We start from the raw sequence: 11,661 nt of genomic DNA on the forward strand, positions 1-11,661 counted from the left end.
GGTGTGGAGTCAGCACAACATGATCCCGGCTGGACCAGAGTCACCCTGGCACCCCTAAGCCCATGGATACTCTGCAGCCGGCTCCCTGCTTTGCCACACCAAGGCACGGGATTTACCTCTTAAAATGCAGGTGTGGTTTGCCTTGTGCCAGTCTGCCCTGGCACCTCCTAGGGCTGCTCTCCCTTTGAATGCGGCAAGGCAGGCCGGTTACCCGCAGCCCTGCTAAGCGCAGGGGCACTGAGCCCCCTGCAGAAGAAACAGAGCTAGGCACTGGAGAAGTTCACAACAGCACCAGAAATAACAGAGCCACTGGGCACAGCATGGCCAAGCCAGCCAAGCTCTGCTCTCCTGGCTACCCAGCAGTGCATCCCCATCAATGCAGGGTGTAGGTCCGCTGTCCCCCTGCCACTGGGCCCAGGCTCCATGCCCTGTGCACTCCCCCGTCCTACTGGGAGAACGGCCACCCTTAGCAAGGGACACTGCTAGATGGGCAGGCTGCTGGTAAGGAAAGCAAGAGACTGCCGGTCAGCAGAGCTGGGCCTACGCCTCAGGCACATTCACAGCACAGCCCACTCCTCCGGGCCCCAGAGCACATACCGGCAGATGGCCGAGGCGGCACAGGAGCTAACCCAAGGTGCAGGGGGGCGCTGGTGTGTTTGCCTGCAGGCCCTGACAGGGGCCATGGCAGGCTATGCAGTTTGTTTTGGCCACCAAGGGCTCCGCAGACTTGGGAAGGCCAGTGCACTCAGGCTGGCCTGCAACGTAACTCCCAGCACCAGGGACAACTGTGCAGGTCAACTTCTCTCTTTGCAGAAGCCACAACAGCACGGCAGCTCACCTGACTGCCCCAGCAAGTCCGCTCCACGGTCAGCTACTTCAATCTCTTTATTCAGGTAACAGCCTTATTGGGCACCAACAGAAGAGATACAACAACACATTTGTAACTAGTACGTTGCCCGGCATCACCAGAGTGAGACCTAGAACCTAAACTGCCATATGCCAATTCCTTTGAGCTCCCGTCTCACTGGGGTAACCGACCGGACTTCCGGCTGCTCCCCAAGGGCAGCCCAGGGCTTGGGGGTGGATACAAAGAGCCAGCAAGCAGCTCACACATTCACAAAGTGTCTACGTGTGTAAAGCATGTCTCATCCTGAGGGATAATCGGGTGAGAGAGGAAGGCGAGAGGGGGTAGGATGGTGGCAGTGGGGGGAGGTGAGGGGAAAGTCTGCTTTACGCATTTCCAGCAGTAGTTCATGGGTTTCCTTTCTCCTCCTCGCTGCTCTCCTTCTTGACCTCCTCATAGACAGCCTCAGCCTCTGCCTCCTCGCCTCCCTTCTCCGCTCCCTCCGCCGTCTTGGCATTCGGCACCCAGAGCCCAGAATCGATGCAGCGCTGCATGTGGTACTTCGCTTCCTGGAACACAGACAGCGCATGGGGGCTAAAGGATGTTAGCACAGCACTTGCCCATGGGTCTCTGCTTCCTCCCAGAGCTCCCCAACTCACCTCCATCCCCACTGCAGCCTTCAGCCAAGGGCTCATTGCCACTTGGTTGGCTCGAGATCAATGACTTGGGAAGAAGCCAGTAACTACACAGGAAGACGTGTTAATGTGACTGGGAACGGACCCCAATTCACAGCAACAGAAAGCTGACTGCTTTCTTCCTGTGCCTCTAGGCCCTCACCTAGGCCCCGTGTCCTCCCCACCCAAGGGATACTCACAGCAGGCTCCATTTTGCTGATTGCATCCTGCAGCATCTGAACGTCTTTTGAATCGAAACACTTTTGCAGTTCCTGGGGAAGAAGAGGGCAGCCTGATGAGCGGGTCTGGGACAGGGCCCCTTCCACGGCCCCATGCAAGAGATATTGCCTAGGAGCTCACACCTCGTGCTCCTGCTCAGCTAGGAGCCAAGGCCTAGGAAGGCAGTGGAAGCACTCCACAGTGACCCCCCTTGCCTCGGGGCATGGAGAGGAATGCCGCCTTGCCCATTTCCCTTGGAGAGTGGTGGCCAGGGCACTAGCCTGGGTCTTGGAAGATCTGGGTTCATTTCCCTGCTCTAGCAGACTTGGGCAAGTCTGAGTCTCCCTGTGCCTCAGTGCCCCACCTGTAAAATGGGAATAGGGCTTTCTGACCTGGGAGGTGCAGGGAATAAACCCATCAAAGCACCTGAGCTGCTCAGAGAATGGGGCCAGATAAGTGCTCTAGATAGGCTAGGGAGTGGGAAGGAGAAGCCAGAATGCGAGATCGACAGCAGCTGCTCTTGCTCAGAGTGCAAGGCACCTGCTGCTCAGTGTCAGGCTACTCACAGCCGGGAGGGATTCGTACACCTCCACGGGATCCAGCCCGCCTGGGCCCAGCCGTTTCTGCCGCTCCTCCTCTTCATACTCTTTCATGGCCTTCTCGAGGCGCACCTTAGCACGGCCTCTCACTCGCTCCTTGAAGGCCTCCAGCTCATCGGTGAACCCCTCCATGTACTGCTGATCGGCCGTCTGCAACGGGCAGGGAGAAGCAGGGAAGCAAAGTTGAGAGGCCAGAATGTTAACGAAGAAGGAGCCGAGATGGCACAAGATCCAGCCAGGCACATGAGACACAGCTGAACCCAGATTACGGACCCCTTTGCTGAGGCCAGAGTGTGCCAGTGTAGCTACGCCTCCATTCAGTCAGGATGATTGCAGGGCTGGGAGGAGCCCAGTGCTTCCGGCATTAAAAGCCACCTGCTGTAGGACAACGGAAGGCTCAGAGGCACGTGTGACAGACTGACATTCTCTCCTCCTGCAGTGTCCCCACAACCCCCTGCTGTGGCGCCGAGCACAGTGCCACAAATACACAGGCAGGCGATGGCAGAGCACAAGCAGCAGGTGCCACGAAAAAGTCCAGCTAGTAGGAGGGATAAAACTGACAGTCCAATATGTTCTCTGCGCTCGGGGCCCCCGGGCACAGAGCTCCCAGGAGGCAGTTCCCTAGGTGTCTTTCAGCTGCCCAGCGACAAAGGAGAAGGTTCTGCAGCTTTAGCTATTAGCCACAGTGATGACCCCAGCCACAACACCCACTCTGGGCACGGGATGCTGGGCAAGAGTCAGACTGTATTTAAACCCTACTCCTGAGTGGGCCTTGGGCCCCTTCTCCAGCGCGGGCAGACTGAGAACGAAGACGGAGGCACTACGTGGCATCGGAATTGCCAGACTGGCTCAGACCTAAGGTCCACCTAGCCCAGTCGCTTGCCTCGGACAGTGGCCAGAGTCAGATGCTGCAGAGGACAGTGTGAAAAACTGCACAAGATGCAGACGTTGGGTAATTTGCCTCAGGAAGGTCCCTTCTTAACTTCTAACAGAGCTTGTCTCACACCCTGAGGCAGGTTTGTAGCCTTAGCAGGAACTGTTAGAATTTGGGATATTCCAGGAATTCACGTATCAGAGGGTAGCCGTGTTAGTCTGGATCAGTAAAAGCAGCAAAGAATCCTGTGGCACCTTATAGACTAACAAACGTTTTGGAGCATGAGCTTTCGTGGGTGAATCCCCACTTCCTCAGATGCACGTGTCCGTTCCCTCTTGGAATCTTCCTAGGCTCCTGACCAAGCCAACACTCCATGGCAGTGAGTTCCACGCTGTCCACCATAGTCCTCCTGACTGCAGGCCACCTGAGAGAGGAGGAAATGGGGAGAAAACGGCACAGCTGAAGGGGACTTGGAACTCACCTTGATTTTGGTGAAGAACTGTCTGAAACAAGCTCTGGGGTCCACCTTCAGGCTCTTGGCCAGCTCTAGGATGAACTGCATCACGATGGTCTGGTGGGCAACCTGCTCCATCAGGGCGTGTTTCTAGGAGGCGGAAGAGAAAGGCGCCTGTGGCTCTAAGGGCTGTGCTGTGTGGTGCCCTGCCAGCAGAGGGCGTGCTCACATTCCAACAGACCCCGAGACACCAGCCGCTGCAGCCTTGCCCAAGTGGAAAGGGGACACTGGCTGGCCAAGAGCCAGGACAAGCGAGTCCACTGCAGTCTGAGCTCTTGGCCCATTCCCTTCCAGACTCAGCTGTCAGGATCTCTCAAGTGTCAGCACCATCTTTAAGCGAACGGAGGAAGCCATCTCTGAACCAGACACTAGCTCCCAGGAGGGCAGCTGGCCACATGCCACTCCAGTACAAGCTTTCCAGGCCTGCTTCCCCCAGCACGGGTTCGCTATGCCATGAGGTGTCCATGAGGGAAGGGACGCCAATGGGAAAGAGCTTGGCCCACCACAAACGTGAATGAGCCAAAACTCAGCAGCGCACACGGGATTGACCCCTTGCTACTATCAGCATTTCAAGCTGCAGTCACAGCTCCTGGTGAAACACAGCAGCCTCACCTCTTCCACTTCCAGATCAATGCACCAGATGACCAGGTAATTGGCGGTCTCTTCACACACCAGATGCGGGTTATCAGAGAGATACTTCTGGCTGTCGTCCCAGCGCCGCAGCATTCCTTCAAAGCAGGAGCGCCACAGTTAGCAGCAGACAGTCACCTTGCCACATGGTCAGAGAGAAGAGCCCACCCACCAAGCTGTTCTCACAGTTTCAAGCAGAGCCTGGACAGGGCTAGAGAGGATCAGTGGTACTTTAGGAGGAAGGATTACACCTGCTGGAGGGGAAAGATGGTGGTGTGGTCAGGGCACTCGACTGTGACTGGGAGACCCAGGTTCAATTCCCTCTTCTGCTCCAGATGTGTGACCCTGGCCAAGTCACTTATAGTCTTAGGTATTTAGATAAACACCCCACAGGATTGGGCCTTTGTGCCTCAGCTCCCTATCTGTGCAGCTGCCTCAGGAGAGGCTCTGTTGGTATCTGAGCACCTCACCATCTCCAAGGTCAATGAGCCACTTAAGTACCTACGACAGATCAAACACGGGACAGAGTTTTGGATTAACTTCTTCCCCTGGCTGCATTTCACAGCAACAGCCCTAATAACAGCCGGGCGCACTATCTTTGGATGGGGTGGGTGGGAGGGGAATGAGTAACTGGGACAGGAACGTTGTAGGAATTTAACCGAAGAACACCCAGCTGAAATTTACCAAGCATATTTATTAGAGGCCTATGACTTTGGTATCCAAGCAGCAGGATTATGAAGGCAGAATCCAGTACAGGACCTGATGATGTGGGAAGATAGAGCTAACCTGCTGTCTCACCTGACCAAGAGGATCTCATAAGAAAAGACAAGTCTGTGGGAAGGCACTAGATTGGGACTCAGTAAATCTGGGGTCATTTCTTGGCCCTGTCAGACTCTCCACGTGACCCTGGCTAAGTCACTTCATCCCTTTGTACCGGAGATCCACATCTGTAAAATATGGGTAACACTTCCCTACCGCACAGGACTGTGGGGTGGACAGATGTGCTAGCACCTGAGCTGCTCCTGAGTTCTGGTGAAGGGCACCTGAAAAGCTCCAGTTCAGGACTATGAAGGTAGTGAAGAGTTAGGAGGAGGCAGAGAAGGTCCAGCAAAGTTGGGGGTGGGACTCAAGGGAAGAGCCATTCAGGAGAGGGCCTACATGCCACAGCTGGATGTTGGTTCGTACAGTCCTGCAGTAGGGCTTTTTAAGTGAAGTTAAGGATAACGGCAATCCCCAGGAGTGAGCTGTGTTAGGAAACTACTGGCTTGTTGGTGCCTTTTACACATGGATCTGAAAGGAGTTCCACAGGCAGGGACCCCCAGCTGAGAACACTCCGCTGCCCCACACCCAACACACTGAGCACGGGTCTCTCCAGCTGCATGTTCTTTCCTTTCTAAGTCTACAGCACCGGAGAAGACAGGTATTGCGGACATGACCCAGATAGCAAGGAATCCAACTACACCTCTACCCCAATATAACACAGGTTCCCATATAGCGCAGTAACCCCAGGGCTCCGGCAGCAGGGTTCGGCCGGCAATTAAAAGGGTCTGGGCTCCCCACAGCGGCCAGGGCCCGGGGCTCTTTAAATCACCGCTGGAGCCCTGCCGCTGCTGCCCTAGAGCTGCGGCAGCAGGGCTCAGACAGTGATTTAAAGGGCCTGGGCTCCCCGCAGCGGCCAGGGCTGGGGCTCTTTAAATCACCGCTGGAGCCCTGCCGCTGCTACTCCAGGGCAGCAGCAGTGGGGCTCCCACAGCGCTTTAAAGGGCTCGGAGCCCTGGCCGCTGTGGGGAGCCCGAGGCCCTTTAAATCACTGTCAGAGCCCTGCCGCCGCTATCCCCAGGGTGCTGGCAGCAGGGCTCAGCCAGCGATTTAAAGGGCCCAGCGCTCCCCACAGCCGGAGCCCCGGGCTCTTTAAATCACCGCTGGAGCCCTGCTGCCGCTACCCCGATATAACGGGCTTTCACCTATAACGCGGAAGAGACTTTTGAAGCTTTCATCCCCTAGACTGCCCGGGAGCCCGGCGCTTGCAGCCAGCTAACTCACCAAAGTGTTTGATCTGCTTCTTGTACTTCTCCACAAACGACTTGTGTTTCTTCTCTTTTTGTTCCTCCGACTCGTCCTCCTCTTCAGGTTTGACATTGAAAACGCTCTGCAGAGAGAGAGGAGGCCGGTTCATAGCGCTGCTGCGTGGCCAGCTGTGGTTCCAGCACGACAGCTCAGACGCCACGTTTGCAAGGCAGCTTTTTCAGCCAGAAATCCCCCCTGCTCCTTCCCCTCACCAGGCACAATTCAGACCAACCTTGCTGAAGCCGTCTTTGCTCAGGGTGTCCACGTTCCAGGGCATGTTCTTCTCCTTCTTCCTCAGCTCCTCGATCTTCTTTTCCCAGCTCCTCTCTTCTTTTCTCAGCTGCTGTGCTTCGACCTGAAGTCTCTGCAGCTCCCCTTTCCCACTCTCCGCGCCTGCCACCTCAAACTCCTTCATTTTCTTCTGGCACTCGGCTAGTTTCCGTTTGCATTCCCTGCACCCTTTATCCAGCTCTTCTTTCTCCTTCTGGAACTGCTCCATCCTCTCCACGCGGGCCTGCAGAGATCAATTTACAGCTTTTTTAAAGCACTCTTCATCACTTGCTCTTGGAATAGAAGAGCCAACTGGTCCCCTGGCAAAGAGGAGAGTACAGACTGTCTGAGTAACACTGGAAACCCCTCTCCTCCCCTCATGTCCCACACCCAAGACATGATCGTTGGGCTGACCGGATCAAACAGAACAGTAACTGACATGCCGAGCTGCGTGGGACACACCAACAGGACAGTAGCTTCCATGCCAGAGAAGAGTTAGCCTACATGCTTCCCAACTCATCCATTTTGTGCTTAATCCCAGTATCACCGAATGTGTGGCTAGTTTCTTGCCTCTGTAGAGAGCTGAACTCTCAATCTCTCACTCATTGCAACTAGCCGGTAGGAGCCTTATGGTTTAATCAGACTTTTTAGCTGTCTCTCTTCTATGCTGCACTGACATTCACACAGTCACCCTGTGCTGCTAAATGAGGGCTCCGTACCACCTAGTAGTTCGAGTTTCCCGAGGGCTTGGCACATCTGCAGAGACTCCAGTTATGCTTGGCAGAGCACGCGATGCAGGAAATCAGTGTTAACCCAGGAGCCGCAGCAGTGACTCTGTAGGAGAATGAACATTCCTCTCCTCTGCAGTATCCATTTGTATTAGCTGAAAATTAAGAGATGGAAGAGTCCTACTGATCCCCACGTCATCCACCCTCGCAGGGCAGGGCAGGGCAGGGCTGGGCTGTTCACTGCTGTACAAGATTTAGGGCTTTGCCTAATCTAGGTGCAACTGCCTCAAGCAATGGAGTTTCTACCACTTCCCTTAGGCTCACAGGGTTGGAGATTCCCTTGATCTTCAACTCAGATTTGCCCCCTGTTCTGTTTCAATCTGTTTCCACTAGCTATAGGCATCCTAATGCTGCCTTCCTTCCAGAGACCCAACAGTCAACTACTGAACACCTTTGTTGCGTTTCAGTCGGGGTTTCCTTTACAGGCCAATGTTTTCAAGAGGGTTCTAAGATCCTTAGGATTTTGTTTGCTGTTGATTGGACACGGCTCTTGTTGTGGCTGTTGGGAGAACAATTTCTTCCTCCTCTGAGCCTGGAAAACAAAAGCTGAATTCCCATTTTCTTCTCCACATGGAGCAGAGACCCTTCCTTCCTTCCTTCCTGTGCATAACATGCTAGTCTGGAGGGAGAACATCCTAGCTGAGACAGTTACTCACACTGCACATGCGCTCTCAAAGTAGTGATGCACAACACTCAGGGAAGGAGGGTTTTAACAAGATCAAGGTTTATTTCTCCATTGTCTCCCACTACTTAGTATTTATGTAGCGCTCTAGATTACCAAAACACTCCTCAATTAGCCACCAAAACTTCAACTCCCCAAGTCACAGCTCCCTCTAACAGGTATTATCCACATTTTAGAGATAAGAAAACTGAGGCAGAGGAGTGAAATGAGTTGCTCAGCACGAGTGATTTGCAGAATCATTATTGGACCTCAGCATCGCACTCCCTGCTCAGATCCCTGGAATTCGCAAGGGAGGAACAAAAGGCAAAGTGCACTGCCTACATTCTAGGTCCTTTGAGAGACCGATCTATCTTCATATCTATACACATATGCAGCAGAGGTGAAAAGCCCCTATCTTATCCAGAATAAAACTGTATTTTCCCCAGTGTTTGCCACTCAAACAAGATCAGAATTCCCTGAGCCAACAGAGTGGGTTCCCAGCCCCAATAAATGGTGACAGACCAGGTGACACATAAGAAACTACGCCTCTGCATTCACACACTACATCCAGAGCTCATTTATTCCCCAAAGAAGGCAGGTAAGGCTGACTCAATGCCTCATCTGTTAAACTGGAACCAGTTACAAATACATGAGGACTAAGCAGAGAGTCTTACCACACCTGCCTGTCTGAGGCTTTAGTCTGCTGGCTGGTGTCCACTACAGCTCCTAAAGCACCTGCAAAGTCCAGAGTGACTGTGGTGGAGAAAGTTACAGGGAGACTGAGGAATGGATTTCTGCCCAGACAGCTTCCTGCGGTTTCACAAGAGAGCACATGGAGACAGTAAGCCCCAGGGTTTCCTCTTGGACTCGCAGTCAGGACCCCTGAATTCTAGTCCAGACACAACTACTGCCTTGCTGCACCATCGCAGGCAACTCCCTTCCCTGCTCTGTGCCTCAGTTTCTCTTTCAGTACTAAGGGAATATAAATCAGCCCTTCACTGGAGGATCACAGAGACCTCTTGATTAAAAAATAATAATAATCATCACAGAAATATCAGGCTGGAAGGGGTCTTAACAGGTCACCAAGCCCAGCCCCTGTGCTGAGACAAGACCAAGTAAACCTAAACCATCCCTGACAGGTGTTTGTCCATCTATTCTTAAAACCCTCCAATGACAAGGAATCCACAAACTCCCTTGGGAAGCTTATTCCAGAGCTTAACTACGATAAGAGGTAGAACATTTTTCCTAATATTTAAACTAAGACTCCCTGGCTGCAGATTAAATCCATTACTTCTTGGCCTATTTTTTAGCGGGTGTGGAGAACATTTAATCACCATCCTCTTTATAACAGCCCTTAACAGATTTGAAGACTATTAGCAGATTCCCCCCCACCCCCAAGTCTTCTTTTCTCAAGACTAAACATGCGCAGGGTTTGTAATCTTTCCTCCCCTGGACCCTCTCCAACTTATTTACATCATTCCGAAAGTACTCCAGCTGAGACCCCACCAATGCCGAGTAGAGAAGGATAATTCCCTGCCATGTCTTACATACGACACGCCTGTTAATACACCCCAGACTGATATTAGCCCTTTCGGCAACTGCATCACATTGTTGTTTGTATTCAATTTATGATCCACTATAATGCCCGATCCTTTTTCTGCTACCACTACTTAGCCAGTTATTCTCTATTTTGTAATTGTTCATTACTCGGCACTTGTCTTTATTTAATTTCATCTTGTTGATTACAAATCAATTCTCTAAAGTGTGGAGGTTGTTTTGAATTCTAATTCTATCATCCAAGGTGCTTGCAACTCCTCTCTGCTTGATGTCCTACGTAAATTTTATAAGCACACACTACACTCCCTTATTCAAGTAATTAATGAAATTATTGAATAATATTAGATTCAGGACCCCTGTGGGACACCCATCCACCCACACCCAGATGACAGCAAACCATTAACAACTACTCTGAGTGCTGTTTCCAGCCAGCTGTGTACCACCGTATGGTAATTTCATCTAGAGCACATTTCCCTAGTTTACATCTGACTGTGTCAAAAGCCTTACTAAAAGTCTCCCATATCACATTGACTGCTTCCCCCTATCGACTAAGCCAGTAACTCCATCAAAAAAGGAAATGAGGATGGTTTGGCAGGATTTGCTCTTGACAGAGCCATGCTGGCTATTCTTTCTAACCCTGGTATCCTCCAGATGTTTATACACTGATTGTGTAATCATTTGTTCCAGTATTTTGCCAGATGTTAAAGTCACCATATCAAAGTACCCCATAGGTACTCATTATTACTATGCAGGATGCCTGGTTAAGGAGAAGACAAGCCCCGGGGTTTCCAGGAGAATCTCTCCTTAAAGAACTCCCTCATTTTTTTGTAGGAGTCTCTCCTCAGGGAAGATCTACCTTGAAGCTGGGGAATTCCCTCTGTCTGGGGAGCTGACAGGAGGGAGACATCACTAAGGGTGGGGCTGATTTGGCTGAAATTGGGTGTGTCCCAGAGGTCTCAGGAGTCCCACCAATTGGAGGCAGAGCCTCACTGGGGTTGGAGTCAATCCAGGGGATACTGAGAAGGGGCTGGGGGAGGGGGGATGTTAGTCTCTGCAATGGGCTGAGCACTATGCGGGGGGAGGGATCCTGGCTGAGGGGGGCAAGCCCTTGGGGCCAAGTCCCGACAAGCGCAGGGTCCCCAAGGTGAAGACCCCGGGTGGGGGCACAGTGTTCCTGGGGCGGGCGGGGGATACTTGGCGCCGGGTCCCAAGGCCCAGGGGCTGAACCTCACCCAGGCCTGGTCTCTGCACGGCCAGGCCATCGCTGGAGCCTGGGGCGGTCTCGGGGCAGCGGGGGGCGGCAAGTAAGAGACCCCCTGGGCCCCGAGCCCGGGTCTCCACGGGGACGGGACCCCTCGGGGCGGGGGGGGCGGGTCTCCCCGGGACGGGACCCCTCGGGGCGGGGGGGCGGGTCTCCCCGGGAACGGGACCCCTCGGGGCGGGGGGGCGGGTCTCCCCGGGAACGGGACCCCTCGGGGCGGGGGGGGCGGGTCTCCCCGGGGCGGGGGGGGGCGGGTCTCCAGGGGAACGGGACCCCACGGGAACGGGACCCCTCGGGGGCGGGTCTCCCCGGGGCGGGCCCGCACCTGGTGGCGCCACCGGAACAGACTGGCCGTGTCGATGTTGGGGTGAGTCTCGTCCTCGTCGTCCGACACCTCGATGTGGTCCCAGACGCTGTAATCCACCATGGTGCCGCCGGCCGCGCCGCCAGGCGCTTCTGGAACCCTCCCCACACCCGCTTCCGCCCTCGCCCTGACTCACTTCCGGTGTCCGACGGAGGCGGGGAACGGCTTCGCTCACGCAACTGCGCGTGCGCGGGCCATGCCCAGGTGCGCCAACCCCCGAGCACCGGTCGATACGCATGCGCAGCAGAGAGGGAGGCGACTCTACTGCGCGTGCGTACGAGGACCGGCAGCGGCACGGCACGGGAGAGCAAGTTCTGATCCCTCGGCCACTCAGTGCGC

The 11,661-nt window shown here is 54.1% G+C and overlaps 1 protein-coding gene across 1 annotated transcript; it reads right to left on the reverse strand.

The window, feature by feature from the left end:
• Positions 1-872: 872 nt before the first annotated feature.
• On the reverse strand, positions 873-11,421 carry CDC37 (cell division cycle 37). The gene is made up of 8 exons (XM_030545973.1): positions 11,284-11,421; positions 6,654-6,935; positions 6,398-6,503; positions 4,337-4,452; positions 3,692-3,814; positions 2,304-2,486; positions 1,719-1,790; positions 873-1,413 (listed from the first exon to the last, which is right to left on the reverse strand). Exons 1-8 carry the CDS (start codon positions 11,383-11,385, stop codon positions 1,252-1,254), a joined length of 1,146 nt encoding a protein of 381 aa, XP_030401833.1. The 5' UTR covers positions 11,386-11,421; the 3' UTR covers positions 873-1,251.
• Positions 11,422-11,661: the final 240 nt, after the last annotated feature.

Source organism: Gopherus evgoodei, unplaced genomic scaffold, assembly GCF_007399415.2.
Source record: "Gopherus evgoodei ecotype Sinaloan lineage unplaced genomic scaffold, rGopEvg1_v1.p scaffold_40_arrow_ctg1, whole genome shotgun sequence".
In the NCBI taxonomy this organism is placed as follows: Eukaryota; Metazoa; Chordata; order Testudines; family Testudinidae; genus Gopherus; species Gopherus evgoodei.

Coding starts and splice junctions, on each gene's coding strand:
- CDC37 (XM_030545973.1), bottom strand. CDS start 11,385: ATGGTGGATTACAGCGTCTGGGACCACATCGAGGTGTCGGACGACGAG. Junction 4,453..6,397: donor GAAGCAGATCAAACACTTTG/GTGAGTTAGCTG, acceptor CCTGCTTTGAAG/GAATGCTGCGGCGCTGGGAC. Junction 3,815..4,336: donor TTGATCTGGAAGTGGAAGAG/GTGAGGCTGCTG, acceptor TCCGCCTCCTAG/AAACACGCCCTGATGGAGCA.